The sequence below is a fragment of the Oncorhynchus nerka genome, linkage group LG3 (genome assembly GCF_034236695.1).
Source record: "Oncorhynchus nerka isolate Pitt River linkage group LG3, Oner_Uvic_2.0, whole genome shotgun sequence".
Taxonomy (NCBI): domain Eukaryota; kingdom Metazoa; phylum Chordata; class Actinopteri; order Salmoniformes; family Salmonidae; genus Oncorhynchus; species Oncorhynchus nerka.
Window position 1 is genome coordinate 11,355,498 of NC_088398.1, and position 24,820 is coordinate 11,380,317.

General features: G+C 42.3%; 2 protein-coding genes across 3 annotated transcripts; one reads left to right on the plus strand and one right to left on the minus strand.

Annotated features, from left to right (window-relative positions):
• The first annotated feature begins 294 nt into the window (after positions 1-294).
• bves (blood vessel epicardial substance) lies at positions 295-9,308 on the plus strand. 2 transcript variants are annotated; one of them, XM_065008479.1, is made up of 8 exons: positions 295-442; positions 1,105-1,381; positions 2,169-2,293; positions 2,954-3,141; positions 3,312-3,420; positions 3,648-3,815; positions 7,298-7,439; positions 7,847-7,894. In XM_065008479.1, exons 2-8 carry the CDS (start codon positions 1,117-1,119, stop codon positions 7,885-7,887), a joined length of 1,038 nt encoding a protein of 345 aa, XP_064864551.1. In that variant the 5' UTR covers positions 295-442; positions 1,105-1,116; the 3' UTR covers positions 7,888-7,894. The 2 variants fall into 2 exon arrangements, with proteins under 2 accessions (XP_064864551.1, XP_029478437.2); XM_029622577.2 differs by lacking the exon at positions 7,847-7,894 and adding an exon at positions 8,684-9,308 and having other exon boundaries at positions 296-442.
• Positions 9,309-9,339: 31 nt separating this feature from the next.
• LOC115114473 (protein lin-28 homolog A-like) lies at positions 9,340-21,907 on the minus strand. Its single transcript, XM_029642727.2, has 4 exons — positions 21,488-21,907; positions 20,712-20,896; positions 17,091-17,284; positions 9,340-14,234 (listed from the first exon to the last, which is right to left on the minus strand). The coding sequence occupies exons 1-4, from the start codon at positions 21,495-21,497 to the stop codon at positions 13,865-13,867; spliced, it is 759 nt and encodes a 252-aa protein (XP_029498587.1). The 5' UTR covers positions 21,498-21,907; the 3' UTR covers positions 9,340-13,864.
• Positions 21,908-24,820: the final 2,913 nt, after the last annotated feature.

Consider the following 24,820-nt stretch of genomic DNA (forward strand, 5'->3'; position numbering starts at 1 on the left):
GAACTTGGTGCTGATCTTATTAATACCTGCTCTTGTCAACCTCATCACGCAGCTCATGTCACCTCTGGAGGGGGAAGGGGCACTGTTCAATTAGGTTTACCAACATCTCGAAACACATAACACGATTCACTCGACGGGCTTCATAATATTATTTTCTAGGAGTTGCTGGCTGCTAGGCTATATTTTCAGTTAAAGGGACGTTTTACCTCCCCCTGTTGGCGTGCCCGGACTATGCTGGTGCGCAGCGGCGGGGTAGTGTTGACTGCTGTCCCCTCGCCTTGCCCATTTTAGTCAATGCCTGTCAGTTCACTGGAATGCGCGACTCACATTGTGCAGTCCCCCAGCTCGCGAGGACATACATTTATAGCTCCTCATTACGTGTCCATTGTTTTCTATTCATTATCCTCTCCAGCGACGCCTTTGATCGATTGTTGTCAGATTGGTAAGTTACATCTCCAATTTTCTGTTATCTTACTCTGACTGAGTGGTGAAAGGAAAGTTACCGCTATTTCTTAAGACGTCTGCCGGTGCGTCCCGTTAATTTTCTACAAGCAGAGTATTGTAGCCGACTCATTTCGCACTTTTTCCATTTCCATTTCACAATCTATATCAAATATTGTCGCGCGTTAGTCGGGAGATTCGCTCAAAACCCAGTTGAGGTTGATATTTCCCTTAAAGTGAAACCTTTCAATATCACTCCAGTGCTGTATGGTCGGTGTGATGAATTCCCAGGCTATTTACAGTATTAAATCTGTTAGTTGCTGAATCAAGTATTATGTTGACAGTGTCAGTAGGCCTATAAGCATCTAAAAAGTTATTCTAATGCATAAGTACATCAAATAAAACATTTGGAAATACAGTAATCTGTTATGACAATCTATTGAAATCTGAGGATATTGAGATTGTAATAGTGACAAACTGATGTACACTATGAGAACAGCAGCAGTGTGAATTGACATTTCAACTGCGAAAATCTGCTGTTTCTACCATCAACACTGTAACACTTAACTTGAAAGGTACCAACATAATATATTCATAACATGTACACAACCCATTCATAAGCAGTACATAAACAACCACAACACCCTCCCCACCTCTCTCTAGGTGAGGATCAGGATGTCTTCCTCTCCAGAGATGACCAGTAGCCTGTTCTACACCTCCCTGTCCCCCCTGCGGTCAGCAGTCCCTGGGTCTGTACCCGGGGCTGGAGGTGGAGGTCTGGTGATGACCACCATGGAGCCCAACATAACCTCCTGTGAGGAGTGGGAGGAGGCCCACCACCTGCTCTTCCACCTGGGGAACCTGTCTCTCCTCCTGGGCCTGGTCATCCCCACCACCCTGACCCTGCACATGATCCTGCTGCGCCTCATGCTGATGACAGGTGGGTCCATACTGGCCTCTGCTGGCCCAGATTACAGTCCAACTCGGTGGTCATGATACGATTTCATTACAGACTTTTCAGTTTCATTTCCAGCTCTACCACCACAGTATCTCTCCCTTCTCTCCAAAGTATCCACTCATTCACTCCATCTCAAGGATTCATATGCATTGAATTGCTGTTAGAAATATGATACAAACACTATAGTGAGTGAACGAGTCCACACTTCCTGGAGAAGGGGGAGTTGCTGTGGTAGTACAGCTGGGAAAGGGACTGAGTAGAGTGGATTAACATCATATCATATGACCACTATGTTGGTGGTAGTACAACTGGGAAAGACACTGAGTAGAGTGGAATGATATCATATAATATGACCACTATGTTGGTGGTAGTACAACTGGGAAAGACACTGAGTAGAGTGGAATGATATCATATAATATGACCACTATGTTGGTGGTAGTACAACTGGGAAAGACACTGAGCAGAGTGGAATGATATCATATCGTGACCACTACAGTATGTTGGTGGTAGTACAACTGGGAAAGACACTGAGCAGAGTGGAATGATATCATATCGTGACCACTACAGTATGTTGGTGGTAGTACAACTGGGAAAAACACTGAGTAGAGTGGTATGATATCATATCGTGACCACTATGTTGGTGGTGGTACAGCTGCCTACTAGAGTTTTTTTCAAGCTAGTTTAAAAATGTACCGCTATAGGGCAATATGAGGATATAACTCAACCAATAATAACTCAAGTGTGCTTTATTACTTCCTGTCCCTGACAGGAAGCTGTCTGTTCATCACCTGGGCAACACTGTACCGGTGTAACCTGGATGTCATGGTGTGGAACGTGGTCTTCCTGCTGGTCAACTTCATGCACTTCTTCTACCTGGTCTACAAACGCAGACCTGTGAGTTCTGCCCCAACCCAACACAGTCCAGTTAGAGGCAGACTGTGGTCCATTTAAATACAGCACATACATACAGCTTAGAGTGGATACAAGTTGCCTGGAACAGTTATTTTGATGAGGACTTTTGGAGATTAGTTTTCCATTGTGTCTCTCAGCAGTGAGACAGCCAGTCACATCCCCCTGGCGTTGGGGCCACTCTGTCTCTCTCTACCTAAATGAGATGCAGGTCTTTCAAATGCACTGCTGCCACCAGGGGACTTTCAGTGTGTAGAGGGCCTTCACATACCTGACCACCTCTCCTCATAACGAGGAAGGAAGTTATCTACACATGTATACTGCTGTCCTCTTCACTCCCATGTCTCCACTCCTCCCTCCACCTACTAACACTGAATGACATACATGAGTGAATTATGTCCTATCAATTCAATATCAAGGATGAGTGGAACTAGGTGGCCCTCACTTTATGTTGGCTGCTGTGGTGACATTGTATTAAAGACCCTAAAATATACTTCATGCCTGGTCCTTTATGATACGCCCTGTGGTTATCCACCCTGAATCAGGAGCCTAGCTCAAGTCACGTCAATCATCCATCATAACGCTTTATATTCCCCTCTACCAGCTACAGACAATGAGCTGTAACCGTGCTGTGTCTTCTGTCAGATTAAGATTGACAGGGAGCTGAAGTCAGTGTACAAGCGGATGTTTGAGCCCCTTCACGTGCGCGAGGCCCTGTTCCAGAGACTGACGGGCCAATTCTGCACCATCCAGAGCCTGAAGAAGGGACAGGTGTATGCTGCCGAGGACAAAACCTCTGTGGATGAGCGCCTCAGTATCCTCCTTAAAGGAAAGTAGGTATCACTCTGAGACATCTCCCTGTCACCTATCTACCATGTCATTCCATCCCCGATTTTCCATGAATGGTGTTTGAGAAAATAAGGTTTAACATTATCTGTGTGCATCTGTGTGCATTTGATCCATCCATGGTCATCCATGTTGACTATACGTTTTTGTGTAACAGAATGAAGGTGTCATATCGAGGTCATTTCCTCCATAACATCTACACAAACGCCTTCATTGACTCCCCTGAGTTCAGATCAACCCAGATGAACAGAGGAGAAAAATTCCAGGTAACTAGACACTCAGATTATTGAATGTACCATTTATTTATTAATTGTATTTTTTTCTTTCTTTTATATATATAACCCATTTTACCACTTACCCATATTCCAGTTCATAGTGTATCCATACTGGGTAGACCAAACAACACAAGTACTTTTGGCATGATTAGGTCATGATAGGGCAGGTTTGATACCATGACAACCTGTCATGGTATCAACCTGTGATTCATTTACAGGTGACCATTATCGCAGAGGAGAACTGTAAGTTCCTGTGTTGGTCCAGAGAGAGGCTCACCTACTTCCTGGAGTCTGACTCCTTCCTGAACGAGGTGTTCAGGTACCTCATTGGCAAAGACATCACCAACAAGCTGTACTCGCTCAACGACCCCACTCTCAGTGACAAGGTGGGTTTAGTCACTGTTCAGAAACTGAGACACTGTAGTTTCTATTTTCTACAAACATACATGGAATGTACAAAACATTAGGAACACCTTCCTAATGTTGCGTTGCACCCCCCTTTGCCTTCAGAATAGCCTCAATTTATCGGGGCATGGACTCTAGAAGGTGTCGAAAGCGTTCCACAGGGATGCTGGCCCATGTTGACTCCAATGCTTTCCACAGACCATTCTTGATACATATGGGAAACAGTTGAGTGTGAAAAACCCAGCAGCGTTACAATTCTTCACACCAGTGAACCTGGCACCATACCCTGTTCAAAGGTACTTAAATCTTTTGTCTTGTCCATTCACTCTCTGACTGGCACACATACACAATCCATGTCTCAACTGTCTCAAGTCTTAAAAACCCTTCTTTAACCTGTATCCCCTTCATCTACAATGGTTGAAGTGGATTTAACAGGTGACATCAATAAGGGATCATAGCTTTCATCTTGATTCACCTGGTCAGTCTATGTCATGGAAAGAGCAGGTGTTCCTAATGTTTTGTACACTTTGTACACAGTGTAATTGTGATTTGGTCATTAACCTTCCTAAATTAATAATTGTCTCCTTAGATTCAATTATTATTATAATAATTATTTTCACCTTTATTTAACCAGGTAGGCAAGTTGAGAACAAGTTTTCATTTACAACTGCGACCTGGCCAAGATAAAGCAAAGCAGTGTGACACAGTCTATATACAGTGTGTGCAAATGAGGTAGGATAAGGGAGGTATGGCAATAAATAGGCCATAGTGGCGAAATAATTACAATATAGCAATTAAACACTGGAGTGATAGATGTGCAGAAGATTAATGTGCAAGTAGAGATAGTGGGGTGCAAAGGAGCAAATAAATAAATAACAGTATGGGGATGAGGTAGTTGAATGGGCTATTTACAGATGGGCTATGTACAGGTGATCTGTGAGCTGCTCTGACAGCTGGTGCTTAAAGTTAGTGAGGGAGATATAAGAATCCAGCTTCAGTGATTTTTGCAGTTCGTTCCAGTCATTGGCAGCAGAGAACTGGAAGGAAAGGTGGCCAAAGGAGGAATTGGCTTTGGGGGTGACCAGTGAAATATACCTGCTGGAGCGCGTGCTACAGGTGGGTACTGCTATGGTGACCGGTGAGCTGAGATAAGGCGGGGCTTTACCTAGCAAAGACTTGTAGATGACCTGGAGCCAGTGGGTTTGGTGACGAATATGAAGCGAGGGCCAACCAACGAGAGCATACAGGTCCAAGTGGTGGGTAGTATATAGGGCTTTGGTGACAAAACGGATGGCACTGTGATAGACTGCACCCAATTTGCTGAGTAGAGTGTTTGTAAATGACATCGCCGAAGTCCGGGTTCGGTAGGGTAGTCAGTTTTACGAGGGTATGTTTGACAGAATGAGTGAAGGATGATTTGTTGCAAAATAGGAAGCAGATTCACAATTTAATTTGGGGATTGGAGATGCTTACTGTGAGTTTGGAAGGAGAGTTTACAGTCTAACCAGACACCTAGGTATTTGTAGTTGTCCACATATTCTAAGTCAGAACCGTCCAGAGTAGTGATGCTGGACAGGCGGGCAGGTGCGGGCAGCGATCGGTTGAAGAGAATGCATTTAGTTTTACTTGTATTTAAGAGCAGTTGGAGGCCACGGAACGAGAGTTGTATGGCATTGAAGCTCGTCTGGAGGTTAGTCAACACAGTGTCCAAAGAAGGGCCAGAGGTATACAGAATGGTATCGTCTGCGTAGAGGTGGATCAAAGTATCACCAGCAGCAAGAGCGACATCATTGATGTATACAGCGAAGAGAGTCGGCACGAGAATTGAACCCTGTGGCACCCCCCTAGAGACTGCCAGAGGTCCGGACAACAGGCCCTCCGATTTGACACACTGAACTCTGTCTGAGAAGTAGTTGGTGAACCAGGCGAGGCAATCATTTGAGAAACCAAGGCTGTTGAGTTTGCCGATAAGAATGTGGTGATTGACAGAGTCAAAAGCCTTGGCCAGGTCGATGAATAAAGCTGCACAGTATTGTCTCTTATCGATGGCAGTTATGATATCGTTTAGGACCTTGAGCGTGGCTGAGGTGCACCCATGACCAGCTCTGTAACCATATTGCATAGCGTAGAAGGTGCGGTGGGATTCTAAATGGTCGGTGATCTGTTTGTTAACTTGGCTTTTGAAGACCTTAGGAAGGCAGGGTAGGATAGATATAGGTCTGTAGCAGTTTTGGTCTAGAGTGTCTCCCCCTTTGAAGAGGGGGATGACCGTGGCATCTTTCAAATCGTTGGGGATCTCAGACGATTCGAAAGAGAGTTTGAACAGGCTAGTAATAGGGGTTGCAACAATTTCTGCAGATAATTTTAGAAACAGAGGGACCAGATTGTCTAGCCCGGCTGATTTGTAGGGGTCCAGAATTTGCAGCTCTTTCAGAACATCAGCTATCTGGATTTGGGTGAAGGAGAAATGGGGAGGCTTGGGCAAGTTGCTGTGGGGGGTGGAGGGCTGTTGATCGGGGTTGGGGTAGCCAGGTGGAAAGCATGGCCAGCCGTAGAGAAATGCTTATTGAAATTCTCAATTATCGTGTATTTATTAGTGGTGACAGTGTTTCCTAGCCTCAGTGCAGTGGGCAGCTGGGAGGAGGTGCTCTTAATCTCCATGGACTTTACAGTGTCCCAGAACTTTTGGAGTTTGTGCTACAGGATGTACATTTCTGTTTGAAAAAGCTAGCCTTTGCTTTCCTAACTGTCTGTGTATATTGGTTGCTAACGTCACTAAAAAGTTGCATATCGCGGGGGCTATTTGATGCTGATGCAGTACACCACAGGATGTTTTTGTGCTGGTCAAGGGCAGTCAGGTCTGGAGTGAAGCAAGGGCTATATCTGGTCCTGGTTGTACATTTTTTGAATGGGGCATGCTTATACAAGATGGTGAGGAAAGTACTTTTAAAGAATAACCAAGCATCCTCTACTGATGGTATGAGGTCAATATCCTTCCAGGATACCCGGGCCAGGTTGATTAGAAAGGCCTGCTCGCTGAAGTGTTTCAGGGACAGTGATGAGGGGTGGTCGTTTGACTGCAGACCCATTATGGACGCAGGCGATGAGGCAGTGATTGCTGAGATCCTGATTGAAGACAGCAGAGGTGTATTTGGAGGGCAGGTTGGTTAGGATGATATCTATGAGGGTGCCCATGCTTGCTGATTTGGGGTTGTACCTGGTAGGTTCATTGATAATTTGTGTGAGATTGAGGGCATCAAGTTTAGATTGTAGGATGGCTGGGGTGTTAAGCATGTCCCAGTTCAGGTCACCTAACAGCACGAGCTCTGAAGATAGATGGAGGGCAATCAATTCACATATGGTGTCCAGGGTACAGCTGGAGGCAGAAATAACATAATTATGATGATGATGGTGGTGGTGACACCGATGATGACGATAACGATGACAATGTTTACATGAACAGGCAGCGAAGAAGATGGAGCGTCAGCCCAGCCTGTGCTCCCAGGTCTCTATGATGCAGATGAGGAACAGCATGGGCAGCACCAGTGACACCGATGACATCCTGAACCAGATCCACCGTGGAGGCTCCAGTGGCTCTTCACATCGTAAGTTTCACCACCTCCCATCAAGCTGTGATACTATTGGCCCATCTGTCAGTATCCATCAACCTGATTATCTATTGAGTCTGAAAATAACTGACACTATCATGCCACCTTTTAATAGTGACAAAGTTTTGATTCACGGTGGATCTTTGCAAGGTCAATAGTAGCTGTTAAACAGCCCCTTAATTTACTTAAATCATGAGGCATTATGGGTATCCGCGGTTGAGTCCGTCTTCGTCGTTTAGCCCTCATATCCTCTCTGGTGTGTGATGTTAACAGACACTAAATCCTGGTTTATTCGGGGTTTAGCTCCAATCTGACAACATTGTTTACTAGGTGTTGTGTTCTAGTTAGTTATTCTCTGACATTGTTTCTCCTGTCCCCTCCTCCTCCACCTCCTCCTCCTCTAGCTGTGAATCAACCCACTCTCTCAGATCACACCTTGCCCTGAAGGGGGTGTAAGACTATCTCTTTTCTCTCCCTCCCCCTGCCCTCAAATTCACCTTCCTAATGCCTGAGTCCCAGATCCGTTTGTGCTGTCTTGTCAACTATCATTTGATGTGACAATGACACAGGAGTTGGCAAGACAGTTGAAACAGATCTGGGACTCAAGCTAGTTCATTCCCTCAAACCCAAGCCTAAATATTTAACCCTACAGCTCTGCACTATGTTGCCTGTTCTAAAACGAGTGATCCCCGGTAACCTGGTTTGTCATTTTAACATCTTCAAAGTTCAGTGTTTAAGAGTAGGACATCATTCATTCATATCATCCATCCTGTAGTAATAGTGCTGCTGTACAGCTCCTACTGGAACATGTTCAGTATTTAGACATACAAGACACACTTTAACCCCAATAGCTTCTACATTATCCTGTTGCAATTTCCATATCAAATGTAGGGGTTGAATTGCAAATGTGAGTGATATGTCTGGAAAAGGATTCAGAATGATTTTGTTTTCTGAACATGTTGATTTAACTTCAAACCGTCTCCAACACAAACATACAATATGTCAAATTAGGGCCTATCTGTGTATTCTGTCAAATGTGTGGTTGTGATTCTGTTTTCTTTTTAAAGTATTGTCATATGAGTCAGAATGAAGGCTTGTGGAATTTGTGACCTACGATAACCTTGTTTGTGTCACCTTTAGGGTGTGTTCGTCTGTGGCCATATGAAAACACACACACAGTTACATTAAAAAAAACACACACACCTCTATTCCCACGCTAACCGTTGTGTCCTTTTTTCCAGAAAAATCTCCTGCCTCCAAGACATCCAAAACGATGAAGCCCATTGAAGAAAAAATAGAAGACGACGTCTTTATAGAGTCTGAGCCAGACTCTCCTGTTAAGACACGCCACACCCACTCGACAGCCATAGAGGAGGTGTAAGGAGATGTGACATTATCCTACAACACCACTGACCACCCACCTATCCTGTAATCTGATACAGACCCTGGTTAGTTATGGTAGAATAACTTAAACAATAGCTTGAAAAAGGCTTTTACATGATCAAAATATCTATCTACATATAGCTGGAAAACAGAACTGTAGATTTTGGCATCTCACTTTGTCTTGTAGTGTTTGGTATTATTGTGAGTGTGTAGCTGTTGCACTTTTGAAATCCTGTTTGATTGGATGTTGTACAATGCCTTTGCTTTAGCTCTTATACTCAGTGAGTGTTCCAAAAGTATTACGTGTCACAACCAAACATTTGAGTGTAAGCACAACCTCTGAGGAAGGTTTCTTTTAAACCTTTTACTCATTGTGTGTCATATTGTGTGATTAATTCTCTTATTTATGCACTGAGCTTATGCAGTGTTGTGCTTCGATGAATGCAGATGTAACATGTTAAACCTCCTGGTCAATGCTAACCATTTGAGGCTGTTGTGCTGTTTTGTCCCACAGTGTACAAGTTTGGGATCACTTTTTTATGCCATGATAGTTACCTTATATTAATTACTTAGAGGGAACACTTGAAAAAGAAATCAACAGAAATGATGGATAGCTCGTAGACCTCTGCTTTTTATCCTATAGCGCCCTCTAGGAGCTATCATGAGTACTACCGTATTATTTTCTCAGTCTGAACTCCTGTCACTGTTTAAACCAGGTCAATGTTCAAACTCATTCCCATGGAAGGCATGTTTTGGTTTTCCTTCCAATTAAGACCCAGACAACCAAGTGAGGGGAGTTCTTTACTAATTAGTGACCTTAATTCATCAATCAAGTACGAGGAGCCAAACAGAAACTCGGCCCTCTGTGGAATGAGTTTGACACATGGATAAAACCATCACATCCCTGAAAGATCAACCAGACCAAAAGAAGAGGTTAGCAACAGGCTTTATTATTTCAGTCAAATAAACCTTTTGAATATCTCAGACAAACCATGATTGATGTAACAAAAAAAATGGCTTTGAATACAATGAATGATTTGAATATAATTCATCCATTCAGGCCAACAGGAAAACAATAAAACAGATATCAGTGCTCTTTTGAGACGTTAAGACAATCTTCTGCTTTGGAGGAACACTTGATTGTATAATACAACCACAGCACTGAAAAAACATACATACACAAGGTTTTTATTTTTTTAACAAAAACGGGAGTCCATCACATCACAATATGTACTGGATGTGGGCTACACAACAGTGCTTTCTGCATTGTCTTTGGGACATATATCTCCACAATAAGTGCTTTGGTTCAGTCTGTATCCACAGGGCTGCCTCAACTGTTACAGAAATGTTGCAGAATAGTTGGAGTCAATTCCATTTCCATTCAGTCAGTTCAGTACGTCAACTGAAATTTCAATTCCATTTTTTCTAATTGCTCTCCAAATAGACTTGACTGAATTGAAATGGACTCCTACCCTGTTACATAACCATGAGGTAGTGATTCACTGTTGCTTTCCTGTTATGAATTGATCATTAATACACATGATTAGAAGATATGATCCATACAAGGTTAAAACAATATCAGTAGTTACATCAAACTCCGAGGATCAGAGAGGTTACAACACATAATTCACTGAGGTGTTAAAGTTGCCATATAAACAACAAATATGACTAAATCATTACAAAAATTGTCAGATGAGTTTGACAGAAACCCCAGTTCCATATGTCCAGCAGTGATTTGATGACAGTAAAAAACATTATGAACATTTCTTACATAATCATCATTATTTGAATCTAAGGAGAAATTCACAACTTAGGATAGTGATGAAATTACAACTACACTTGAGTGTGCAAAACATTAGGAACTCCTGCTCTTTCCATGACATAGACTGACCAGGTGAATCAAGATGAAAGCTATGATCCCTTATTGATGTCACCTGTTAAATCCACTTCATTCATTCTAGATGAAGGGGAGGAGACGGGTTAAATAAGGATTTTTAAGCCTTGAGTCAATTGAGACATGGATTGTGTATGTGTGCCATTCAGAGGGTGAATGGACAAGACAAAATATTGAAGTGCCTTTGAAATGGGGTATGGTAGTAGGTGCCAGACGCACCTGTGTCAAGAACTGCAACACTGCTGGGTTTTCCACGCTCAACAGTTTCCCGTGTCTATCAAGAATGGTTCACCACCCAAAGGACATCCAGCCACTTGACACCAACAGTGGGAAACATTGGCGTCAACATGGGCCAGCATCCCTGTGGAACGCTTTCGACACCTTGTAGAGTCCATGCCCTGACGAATTGAGGCTGTTCTGAGGACAAAAGGGAGGTGCAACTCAATATTAGGAGAGTGTTCTAAATGTTTTGTACACTCAGTGAAATAGGCCTGTGTGTAGGATTTCACAGTTTGGTCCTTTGTCTTAGTGATGTGACCAAGGAATGCTAAAAAAAAACAGAAACCATAATGTAAACAGAATATAAATGACCAGAACTGACCACTAGATGGTGGTATGCACTTACAATAACACACAGGTTCACACAGATGTGGACATGTCTGTTTACAATGTCACATGGACATAATAACAGTATGTATACCTAGAACTCAGAGGTAGTTACTAATATCAGTACATAAGTCTATAGAGTTGAACACTATATCAATATCACATGGTTTGCTTAAAACAAAAACACATTTAGTTCTATGACGATGATTCAACTCAAAATGAAAAGTAAACTTTTTGGTAAGTTCCCTGAGAACATTCTTCCTCCTGCGAGAAAATATAACACTTGAGTCCTCCAGGGATCTAGTTTGGTTTGTGCTAATGTTTGATTATATATATGATCGATGATTATAACACGTATTCACTGTCAGTAAACATAGTAGAGCCTAGACGTTCAATTCATAGCTGCATTACAGAACATATCTGGGCGTTGCTTCATGCAGTATCGTGTCCTTCAGTCACGCAGTCAAAGGATTGAAGGCAAACATTTCACCCCATTGATTATTTGTCATCTTACACTTCCTATTAAGGTCATTCGATTAGATTAAGTTTGATTTGTCAACACACATTAAGAAGTGACTGCTCCGCTGACACACTGAGAATCCCATTTCACAAGTCAGTCAGTGCAGCTGTACCCTGTGGGAGAGAGAGTACTGTATGGTCATGATATGGTGTGAGTAAAGTTAGAAGAAACATAAACCATGTCTCCTTATAAATGCATTCAACATACATCTTAATATTTACATTGAGTATTCTTATTGATGAGGATGAATGAGACCATGAGGAGGCAGGTATACTACTTCTTCACTGCCCTGAACAGACAAATGATCATGTTAGCATTGGTTTAGTTAGAAACAGTTTCCCAGGCACAGATCTAGTCTAGTCCTGGACTAAAAAGCACGTTCAATGACGATCAAGATTCTCCATTGAAAGGGCGTTTCAGTCTAAGACTAGGTTTAATCTTTGTTCGGCAAACCGGGCCTAAGAGGTATGATTGGGTTTGGGTGTCTTTGACTACTGTCTGATGAAAAACGCACAGAGAAAACCAAGGCTTCGAACTGCCCTTCCGTAGTTCTCCAAAATAGAGAAAGAAAATCTAAGAAATACTTCCCGTTGGAACAGGTGAATGGTGAATCCAGGTGAATGGTGAATCCAGGTGAATGATGAATCCAGGTGAATGATGAATCCAGGTGAATGATGAATCCAGGTGAATGATGAATCAAGGTGAATGGTGAATCCAGGTGAATGATGAATCCAGGTGAATGGTGAATCCAGGTGAATGATGAATCCAGGTGAATGATGAATCCAGGTGAATGATGAATCCAGGTGAATGATGAATCCAGGTGAATGGTGAATCCAGGTGAATGGTGAATCCAGGTGAATGGTGAATCCAGGTGGATGATGAATCCAGGTGAATGGTGAATCCAGGTGAATGGTGAATCCAGGTGAATGGTGAATCCAGGTGAATGGTGAATCCAGGTGAATGATGAATCCAGGTGAATGGTGAATCCAGGTGAATGGTGAATCCAGGTGAATGATGAATCCAGGTGAATGGTGAATCCAGGTGAATGGTGAATCCAGGTGAATGATGAATCCAGGTGAATGGTGAATCCAGGTGAATGATGAATCCAGGTGAATGGTGAATCCAGGTGAATGGTGAATTTGAACAGACTGAGCTTTGGGACAATATGGTTCAGACCAGGTAAACAATCAAAAAAGAAAGAACAAGATTGCTTTGGCTGTTTGTGTGTCAGTCCCATTCCCAGTTGTCTTCTTATTGCAATTGATAGTAGAGCGGATGTCAATGAACCTGACTGAGCGATGGAAACAAGGGTGACTGACCATTCCTGTGCTACCAATCTGAGGTAGATGAGGCTGAATCTGTCCCAAGAGGTAGCTAAGAGTATAGCTCTATCTATGTGGAGATGGATTGAGTTGGCCCAGGAGGTAACTAAGAGTATAGGTCTATCTATGTGGAGATGGATTGAGTTGGCCCAGGAGGTAACTAAGATTATAGGTCTATCTATGTGGAGATGGATTGAGTTGGCCCAGGAGGTAGCTAAGAGTATAGGTCTATCTATGTGGAGATGGATTGAGTTGGCCCAGGAGGTAGCTAAGAGTATAGGTCTATCTATGTGGAGATGGATTGAGTTGGCCCAGGAGGTAACTAAGAGTATAGGTCTGTCTATGTGGAGATGAATTGAGTTGGCCCAGGAGGTACCTAAGATTATAGGTCTATCTATGTGGAGATGAATTGAGTTGGCCCAGGAGGTAACTAAGATTATAGGTCTATCTATGTGGAGATGGATTGAGTGGGCCCAGGAGGTAGCTAAGATGTACAGCGTTTGGTAGAGGGAAAGTCTGGGAGGGATTGGGGAAGTAAAATAGATACTTTACTGTCCATTTGGTTAGAAATGTGGATCTGCTTGAGGTTGCTCAGGATGTGTCTGTGTGAGGAGGAGACTGATCAGACTGAAGGAAGGTGGTTTTATTGGACCAGAGGTAATACTAACAGGTGGCATCCGTCCATGGTGGATGTGGATCAGGATTGTTTCCACCTGTGGTGTCCTCCAGATCTCCTCTGGATCTGTGCCGGGTCTTCCGGAGAGCTGGAGGACTTGCTGGAGGACTTGCTGAGGGGGGAGGAACTGTCCTGAGAGGGCTGGGAGTGCCTGTTTCCCTGCCTGGGACTGGGGCTGTAGGAGGTGGTGGTGAAGGTAGAGGGGTACTGGTCCACAGTAGTGCGTCTTCCCTGAGTGGCTGTGGCAGGGCCGGGAGACAAGGGGCCGGGGGGGCGGTGAGGACAGTGGGCCACCATGTGCGTCGCGCTCTGGCAGTAGTGGCACTTCTTCGGCTGGGGCGGCAGGCCACACTCTTTGGCATGGTGGTCTAGTCCTCCACAGTTATAACATCTGAGACAGAGAGTGGAGATCCTTGTCACATTCCAATTCACAAACAAGGAATTTCTTTCAACTTCAGGGCTTAAAGTGCATATTTATTCTGAATTTAAAGAATAAAACCTAGAACTTCTTATATGGGATATCATTACATTTTCTCTAGAATGTAATGCATTATGGTACAAATCCTATTATAACATGCTTACTAGATTGGTTTAATTATATTTACCCAAAATCTGTTGGTCCAAATGTATCCTTTAGATGGCAGCATTTCACATAGAATACACCATAGAATACACCATAGAATACACCAATACTGAACCTAACAGAAAACAGTTAAAGCGACCAATGCAAATACAATACTTCTCATATGTGCTCTCATCAAGAGATGACAAATAAAATAAATAGATAAATAGATAATCATTTTCCCTGATAAAATGCGCATTAATAGTTGCCAACATGCTGATATGTATAGCTTACTGTCAAATGTATATAGAAATTAAGTATGTCTACAACAGGCCTAAGGCCTGCAATAAATAACCAAGACGCTGCTCACAGGCGGAAACAATGATAAGGCGATACATTGATGACAAGGCGAAACAAAGCAGGGTTCCACACAGGGAACTAAGTCGTGTCACTCCAGCCTGTCACATGGTCTGTTTTACTGAATCAAATAGGAAGCTATTCAATTAACTGGTTAAATATAAGAGCAAATCATACCAATTCATTTGCAATAGACGTGATCAGATCATAAACAGATAGGCTCATTACGACATTATTAACTTGCAGTCAGATGTTATACGGCTACATTTCAGGCCGGTCACCCAGTCACCCAGGCCGGTCACCCAGTTAGATGTTATACGGCTACATTTCAGGTCGGTCACCCAGTCAGATGTTATACGGCTACATTTCAGGTCGGTCACCCAGTCAGATGTTATACGGCTACATTTCAGGCCGGTCACCCAGTCACCCAGGCCGGTCACCCAGTTAGATGTTATACGGCTACATTTCAGGTCGGTCACCCAGTCAGATGTTATACGGCTACATTTCAGGCCGGTCACCCAGTCAGATGTTATACGGCTACATTTCAGGTCGGTCACCCAGTCAGATGTTATACGGCTACATTTCAGGCCGGTCACCCAGTCAGATGTTATACGGCTACATTTCAGGTCGGTCACCCAGTCAGATGTTATACAGCTACATTTCAGGTCGGTCACCCAGTCAGATGTTAAAGGCTACATTTCAGGTCGGTCACCCAGTCAGATGTTATACGGCTACATTTCAGGCCGGTCACCCAGTCAGATTTTATACGGCTACATTTCAGGCCAGTCACCCAGTCAGATGTTATACGGCTACATTTCAGGTCGGTCACCCAGTCAGATGTTAAAGGCTACATTTCAGGCCGGTCACCCAAAAAGTTACATATTGCAGCTTTAACTCTTTCAGATGGAAACAAAGAGTTTCGCATGACTGAGCTGGAGGCTTGCAGGGGGTCCCTCACAGTGGCATCTTCAATTAGAACATGTGAGGGGGGAGAGGGAAGGAGAGGAGAGGGGGAAGGGCATTGGAATTTAGGTTTCATCCAGGCTAGTTTGCTTGCTTGGGAGGTTACCTACCAATACCCCCTCCTCCACTCCCCAACCCCCACCACATAGACTCCCATTCTAGCTGGTAAGAGTGAATAACCAGTTTTCACAAGACAAGCTGCCATGCTGGTAGTAAAGGTTTCACAATAGTCGCTGAATCTATGTTTTTGTAACATATCAATCACATAGGCAGGCACTGTTTAGACACATGGTTACATAGTTCCCACAACGTTTATGTTTGCATCATTTCTAATACTCGCACAGAACAGCAAATCAGCTGAGGTTTGACTTTGAAGTCAACCAATAACTCAAGTGAAGAGAAAGTTGTTGGCACAATTTATTTGTAAATTCCAAAATGTTAAAATATTGTCAATGTTTATAAAGATCGGGGAGCCAAGAGTTTAACAGTGTAACACTGTAATACATCAATCTATGAAATAAAAAATATAATAAACCAATATAAAGAATATAAAAAAAGACATTCTGGTGGATGTACTAAAGGGAATGTAGTGTTTATAAAATGTTTTTATTCTGCCTATTTGGATCCAGCCAGAAGCTCTGTTACTGACCCAGAAAGGTCAGGGGTTAGAGGTCAACACACTGACCTCAACATATTTCTATTCCTTGTTTTGAAGTAAGATCCCTCTTACATTATAACAATGGGGAGGGAAATTAGGATGAAATGTCTATACAACAAAATAAGTATACATTGTTAAATAAATGTGATCATTGATGTAGCATAGGCCTAACTCGGGTCATAAAATTAGTATCCACCATAACGCAACATGATGCAATATAACATCACCCAACATGATGAATAAAAGGGCAATCCTGTATAAAATAAAACGCCTGTTTCTGACAATTCCTCTTCAGTCTAAAGTGATATTTGCTCTACATTACAACATTGCATCTGGATGGGAAACAGCTGTTAAAACAGAACCTCTACAAATGTGAACGTTTGACATAATGTAAATAATGCAGCAGGTATACTCCACACAGAACCTCTGAATCATACACAGGTAAATACGAATATGCAGCTACTGCTAAATAGATTACATCAATGCACACATACACAGGCACAGGCACACGCATGTACGCACACACACCACTAATGATCACGGCAGTACTACTCTGTTCCTTCCAACATAATCTGTTCTATTGCCAGTCTCAGTCTCAATTCCCTCCCTGCAGCAGCAGGTCATACCCACTCTATATTCACCCATAACAGAACATTGACTTGAAAGGAAAGTCTGTGCTAGTAATTCTATTTCTATGGTTCACTCACCGGTCTCCCTTTGGCTTCCATCTCTGCGGTGGGGCCGGGGGTTTGGGTTTCTGTCTCCTCTCACTGCCCGAGCAGGGGCCTCCCCCGGGGCCTGTGACTTGTACAGACTCCAGGCCCCTGGGGGACCACTGGAAGGTAAACTCTAGTGGCTCTCCCTCCTGCAGTCTGCGAAAGCCCTCCATGTGTAGTTTGCTCTGGGATAGAAGGAGGAGGATAGGACAGGGGCAGGATAGGGAGAAGAAGACACAGATTACACAGGGATCTCATGGCCTAGTCACACACAGTAAAACCAAATCAATCCATCTAGGTATCAAGCTCATATTCATCCATCTACATCACGTTTGATAACTTTATACCATTTATCCAAATACGTGCTTGAGGATTACTTTTATGGCAAAGACAGACATAGCCGTCATAATGGCTGATCCCTACAGTCACTTGCTCCCTGCCATTCCCTGGGTCTGTCGCTGTGGACTGAGCAGATTGGTTCACTTCCTATACCAGAGGATTCAGATGGACCTTAGCACACTACAGCAGAACACTATACTTTCTTAATGCATTCATTTTAGCGTAGCTGGGCGAGACAACCACATCTCACAGTCGTAGTGTGTCAAATAATATGAATTGCTTGATTGAGGTTCATGAGTTAAAAAAAATACATTTCATCCATCAAAGAAAAACACAATTACCAAATAGAAAATACTATTTAACAATTATTTTATTATAAACATTTAAATAGTAGGTATATATAGTATATACATGGTAATACTATTTATGTTTTATCAAATTAAACACAGATTATTTAGGTTTTGAGTATATTCAAAATGTCCTAATAATCTCTCAATTAGAGCTTTATTCCTTTTCTTAAACAACTTTTCATAAACAAGTTTTACTATTAACTTTGACTATTTTACATCTAATTACATTTTCATGGATATGGTCCAAAATGAATGTTTACAAAATGAATTCATACATTTACAGGAACTGGTACCTCAACTACAGCCTTAATTAAGCCAATTTACCCCCAGTTCACAATACATAATAACTTTTTTCTAATAAACAAAAGGAATAGTACTGATTAAAACAAATTATTTGACTTCTGTGAAAGTTGTTTACAGTAATGTAAATGATTGTATATCTGAACAACTGCAGTGACAAACCCCCCTCCCCTAAAAACAAATAACTCAATCTAGCAACGAATAAAAAAAACGGAATAACTCATGAATCCTAATGAAACCACATGCAACGAAACTTAACCCTTTACAGAGGCCAACAACTAATCTAGCCCATATTTCTACGAGTCACTCGTAGTCACCGATTTGCGTTTCAACAGAAGTCAAAGCGTAGGTTCAGGATTCTCTGCTCCAGACACCTCGTCCCCCTCCCGACATATCTGAGCCATCAGCCCTCAGCCCAGCTCTCTGTTAGCCCAGGCCAGCTCTCTGTCAGCCCAGGCCAGCTCTCTGTCAGCCCAGGCCAGCTCTCTGTTAGCCCAGGCCAGCTCTCTGTTAGCCCAGGCCAGCTCTCTGTTAGCCAAGGCCAGCTCTCTGTTAGCCCAGGCCAGCTCTCTGTTAGCCCAGGCCAGCTCTCTGTTAGCCCAGGCCAGCTCTCTGTTAGCCCAGGCCAGCTCTCTGTTAGCCCTGCTGGAGCCACCTAAACTCTGGGTTACCACAGACCAACCCAGCACCGCAGCCATTTTGCCTGTTTTCGGTTGGGGGAGGGTGTAAGTTGGCCTGGAGAATTTGGGAATGAAAACGGGCATAGAAGAGAAGGGAAAGAGAAAAAGAGAGCAAGGAGACAGAGCAAGGGTACAGTACTTTCATTTCATTTCTCCAGCACATGGTCTGTTTACTAGCTCTTCCAATAGTGGATGAAGCTTTTGCCACTGGAAGGCTTGATTGAGAGAAACGTGATATGAATGAGAGGGTTGGAGAGGCCAGATATGATGAATAAATGACAAAACCCTAGAGTTCAGGCTGGGTTAGGCTTCAGCAAGTTTAACTCCTGAATATACCACAGGCGTTTGTTGAGCTTCAACTGTTTCATAGTCAACAGATCACAACAAATTCCCAGTTTAAAGAGAGAAATTCCCCCATTTGAAGCAGTTATTCAGGCCATTCTACAAAGCCATATGCGGTCTCTCCACAGTCCTCTCTACAGGAGCCTCCTGTTAGTCATTTGTTAGTCACAGTTTATCAATATATCAATCCACTCAACTTTGTGAAACATTCCCAGAAATCAGTCTCAGATTCATGCACCAACTATTTCCCAGTTAAAATGAATCTGAATTGTAATTGAAGAGTGAGTAAATCAGTCATTGCAGTGGTCTCAAAAGCCTGTGGAGACAGTGACTCAACATCAAACAAGCAGGGGTCAAAAGCACACAGACAGATAACATACTGCAACTGCATTGCTCCAATAGCGTTGGTTAGCAGTTAGATGCACTGCCGTCATATGCATTTCATCAGCTGGCCATAGAAATCAGTCTTCTCTACAATCAGTCCCTCTATCAATAGATGACTCGCTGTAAGGAGGAAGTCACGTGAACACAAGTAGACATCTTCCCCCCCCCCCCTTTCTGAGGGAACAAAACACCAGGAAGAAACAAAGACTGTTATTAGCCTAGCTCTGGAAAGAAGGAGGAGCCTGCCAAACACAGTGAGATGAGATGGACTGATGGGCTTTCATAACCAAGGATCCACTCCAGCCAGTCTCCCATCACATCATACACTATGTCCCCCACCACACCACTCCCCAAGCCTATGCTGCCCAAGCAAATCCTACTACATTTACATCTGAGTCATTTAGCAGACGCTCTTGTCCTGAGCAACTTACAGTAGCAGTGAGTGCAATACGTTTTCGCACTGGTCCCCTGTGGGAATCTAACCCACAACCCTGGCCTTGCAAGCGCCATTCTCTACCAATTGAGCCACACAGATTTGGGACTAGGCAAGCTAAATCAAGCACACCTAAAATGTGGCAAAATTTGGGTGGATTTGGTGGAATCCGGGCTCTAATTAGGCTGTTAAGTGTCAATGGAATCTTGCAACATGGCACGGGATGGTGAAGGAAAGCAGTGCTATAACATACACAGCTCAAAGCCAACACGAGTGAAATAATGTCCAAAATCTAAACCTGGTTGTGAGGTTGGCCTATAAGCACACGGTTAACCTGACAACCACCATGCATGCACCACCTATCTTTTCTTTTGCTTAAAAAAACCCTCCTATAGAGAGGCCCTTCCCCCGTCTTCTGGGTCTATAAAACATGACGAGTAACATCTATCAATCACCCATTTTTACAATGCAAAATGATTTTACTATAACAATAATTTCCCAAATGTTAATTATTTCCTGTAGTCCTACAGACATCCCAAATAACAGCTCATTCACGAGGACTCAGAATCTATGATTCTCCTGATGCTACATCTTAGGTGTTACAATGTTACAACTGCCCCTCAACAATGTCTGGTTGATATAAAAACTATCCAATAGCCTGCACTGTGTGGTCACCTCGTATAGGAGTGGGACAATGTGTATCCAACTCCTGTAGACATGAGGGTTCAGCTTGACTATCTATCAGCTGATTATTTGTATCCATAGATGGTTCAACTTAACTTACTTGGTGAACAAATACATCCATAGGAGGATCTACGGGAGTTCCCCCACGACTAGTCATGGATATAAACCCGAAGCCCATCCGCACATTGAACCACTTGCAGTGGCCTGCGCCGTGCATGGACTGTTGCTGCCCACCCTGCAAGGATCCTGGCTCCTCTCCTCTATCGCCACCTTTGCCCACCCCTCCTGAAAGCAAGTCGAGAATACAATGTTAAAACATCAATAAAATCACTTCCCATGTGTTTCAGTAAAACTTATTTGTGCAAATCATTCCGCTTCTGAAATGTAATCTGTCCTGTACACAATTCATATGCAAAGTATTTATTTTCCAGAGCGGGTAACCAACTCATTAAGAACATATACAAAAACGTTATTTACATGATTTGCCAGCAGATGGAATTTGCTTGCAATTGCTTTGCTTTGATGGCTATCTGATAAATAGCCATCATAGGCTACTTCAACATGGATATTGAAGTGTTTATATATCAGATATGAACTTCCATCTGCACGTGCGTCACTTTTAATTGTCTAACAACAAAGGTGAAATAACTTCGTATTTGACGCAAAGGACAGGTGTCCATTGTCACCCATTAAAGCTCTGCAAAAAGCGCACAAAAAAACTCGTATAGCAAACGCCGTGGGCGGTAGGCTACATAACACAACATCTTGTAAATAGATACCCAACAACATCTCGGAGGCTAGTCAGTCCCCTCTCCTTTCCCAGGAAATAGGGACGCCAGAGAGATCTAAGCAGAGCTACATAGAATATAGAATAACCTTCGTCCATGTTTCCCTGCCAAGTTTCCGCTCCAAACTTCGTTGATATAAACTCTGCTCGTCTTGATATTGTTTATTCTTCTGCGTCAGTCGAATATTCTGATTCGAGCGACCATACTTTAGGGTGCATGATCCAACGTGCGTTCCCCCATAGAGTTTCAGCATATTCTTCTATGGATTTCTCTTTCTCTGTTCACGTGACTCTGTCAATTGACATGCTTTCTGGCTACTATTTTGTTTGGTCCGTGCAAACCGGGATCTTTAGGACGTCCCTAACCAATTGAAGTTTACATGTAAAATGGTTAAGGTAATGGTTAAGGATAGGAGTTACTGAGGGTTATGCTTAAGGTTAGGGTTAAAGTAAAGGTATGGGGTTAAGATTAAGGTAGGGTTTAGGGTTTAGGGTATGGACGTCCCAAAGATACCGGATAGCACTGCCATTTTTTTCTCCTCGAATCCAGGAAAAATAGTTCATTCTGAGCACAGAGATAACCAATCGTCGTTCCACAAACCGAACATCAACATATTTGTGTAGGACCTGTGCCACGTTAATTTATTAATTAGACGTTTCAAAACATAAGTAATTGACACGCAAATGCTTGAGCTGTCATTTCATGCCAATAATAACCTGAATGAGTAGCCTAATTTATGCATGGAATATGTTATATATATAGGCATATCCTTAAGTCATGATATTTACAGTACCAGTCAAAAGTTTGGACACACCTACTCATTCAAGGGTTTTTCTTGATTTTTTGTATTATTTTCTACATTGTAGAATAACATTGAAGACATCAAAACTATGAAGTAACACACATGGAATCATGTAGTAACCAAAAAAAAGTGTTAAACAAATCTAAATATATTTGATATTTGATATTTGATCAAGGAGGGTAATGCATCAGATGATCTGGCCTCCACAATCACCTAACCTCAACCCATTTGAGATGGTTTGGGATGAGTTGGGCCGCAGAGTGAAGCAAAAGCAGCCAACAAGAGCTCATCATATGTGGGAACTCCTTCAAGACTGTTGGAAAAGCATTCCAGGTGAAGCTGGTTGAGAGAATGCCAAGAGTGTGCAAAGCTGTCATCAAGGCAAAGGGTGGCTACTTTGAAGAATCACAAAGATAAAATACATTTTGATTTGTTTAACACTTTTTTTTGGTTACTACATGATTCTATATGTGTTATTTCATAGTTTTGATGTCCTCGTTATTATTCTAAAATGTAGAAAACAGTAAAAATAAAGAAAAACCCTTGAATGACACAACATGAAAATCACAATAAAAATGAATTATTGACTTTATTCTTGAATATAACTAATTTGGGCATGGGTGACACTCCAATTAGCATTAAAAAAAGTATTTTAGGGAATTGTAATTGCTGTGTCCAAACTTTTAACTGGTACTGTATATATCAATAAAAACTGTGATCACATTTAACTACAAGGTAACTATTGCACTGAATTAGGCTACTTCGTTATTATCTGTAACTGTGACATATCACACATATGCCTATCCTTCTTGAAATGTTTATGTGAGTAGACTAGACACAGGGTTGATTTATGTGATAGAAGAATAACTCATTAAGATAGGGTATCTGTATCGAGGTCTGAAACATGGTGGCTGACATGAACCAATTTGGTGGGTACAGTCTTTCCGGGGATGGACAAATCATTAGCCTAACTACTTTGTCAGACACCAAATATATATATTTATGAGCACCACAGCCACAATGTTTGGGGCATGAAATAAACCTATTTTCACAGGTATCACAGTTGTCTCACAAAGACAAGCCAACATTACTCTCAACTGTCTTTTAATGTGTATTATTATCTATATTATTATTATTGTTATCACTGTGTTATTGCGAAATAGCTCTCAAGGTAAGCATGTCACTCTACTGTTTTACACCTGTGTAAACGTTGAAACTTGAAACTCACCAGGTAAAGTGAGTTTAGGCTATTTATCACAAAATATGGAAATCCGTATTACTTAAAAGCTCATCTGTGTTGACATGTATGAGGCAACAACAGATTGGCCTAAATATATATCTAACGCGTAAAAGGAAACTAAGGACAAAACATGAACGCATAGATCATACAGGCATGACCTGACATTCCAGTGTGGTTGACATTCCTGTGCTATTCTCGTCCGTAGGTTATCATTTTTAGCGAAACCCATGTACAGATAAAGTTAGCAGAAATATCTCACTGATAGGCGTATGTGTTCCTTGCATGGTACACATTTAACAGGCCACATAAAGGATATTTGTGCGTATTAACACCTGGTTTTATTAAATATTATCGTCGAATTGTCGAAATAAAAACAATTCCCCGATAATTTGACTATAGCATAAATAACGACAGAGGGTTCAAATCAGAAGAGATTGACCAGGGCGAAGGTTAGGGGAATTCTTTATGAATGGGATTGGGGGAGAAATACTCCCAATACCACCTAAACACGCCCACACTCCCGCATGAATTCTCTGATGGACCCCACATCACACTTCAATCCGCCTTCAAATTGTTTGTGAAGATGCAGAATACGAGAGGAATTGGAGCTCAGCACAAACGCAGCATGGGACATTGGGCCAGAATGACCAGGCAGCAGCCGTATCAGATGTTACGGAAGCAGTTCTTTTCTCAGGTATCATAAAGGAGGGGATAAATGCGTCAAACTGAATCAGCGCCTATTGGGAAGATTGAGGAGGTTTTGGAAACAGAAAACTCAGGCTATAGCCTTATGTGTTGTGTGTATGACATAAAAGGTGAGGACAGAGCGTAACACATATTCGGACCATGTATAGTCACAGTTATGAGGTGAAAGTATCCATGCATAATTGGTTATGTGATTGGTACTAATTGGTAATGTGATTGGTATCAGTTCTTAACTCTTTTTCAACCAGAAATGCCGAGGCCACCAAAGAGCCTCCCTCTCTCTCCCTTTCTCTCATTTTATCGAGTTCATTAGGTTTCATTCCATGTTCTACCATTGAACACTTTTTTGCAGTCTAGCTTTTGAGTGTCACCAAGGTTCATATTGTTAAAAAAAATCATTAGGCTGCTACTAATATTAACAACTCTAAGAAATGTAGAAAACTACAATTTAACTGTTTAAACTACAATGTAACGTGTAAATATATCAGAATCAGTTTGTACACATTATATTTAGATCGAATGTTTTTAACAGCTTTGTGGAAAAAACATGCGTAAAATGGGCTCTACATCCATATAGTCTTTGCGCAAATGTCGATTGTATTGCCTAATCTTGTAACACTTTCCAAGAATCTGAGATCCTTTCGGAGTGATATTGGGGTACTTATGATGGATGT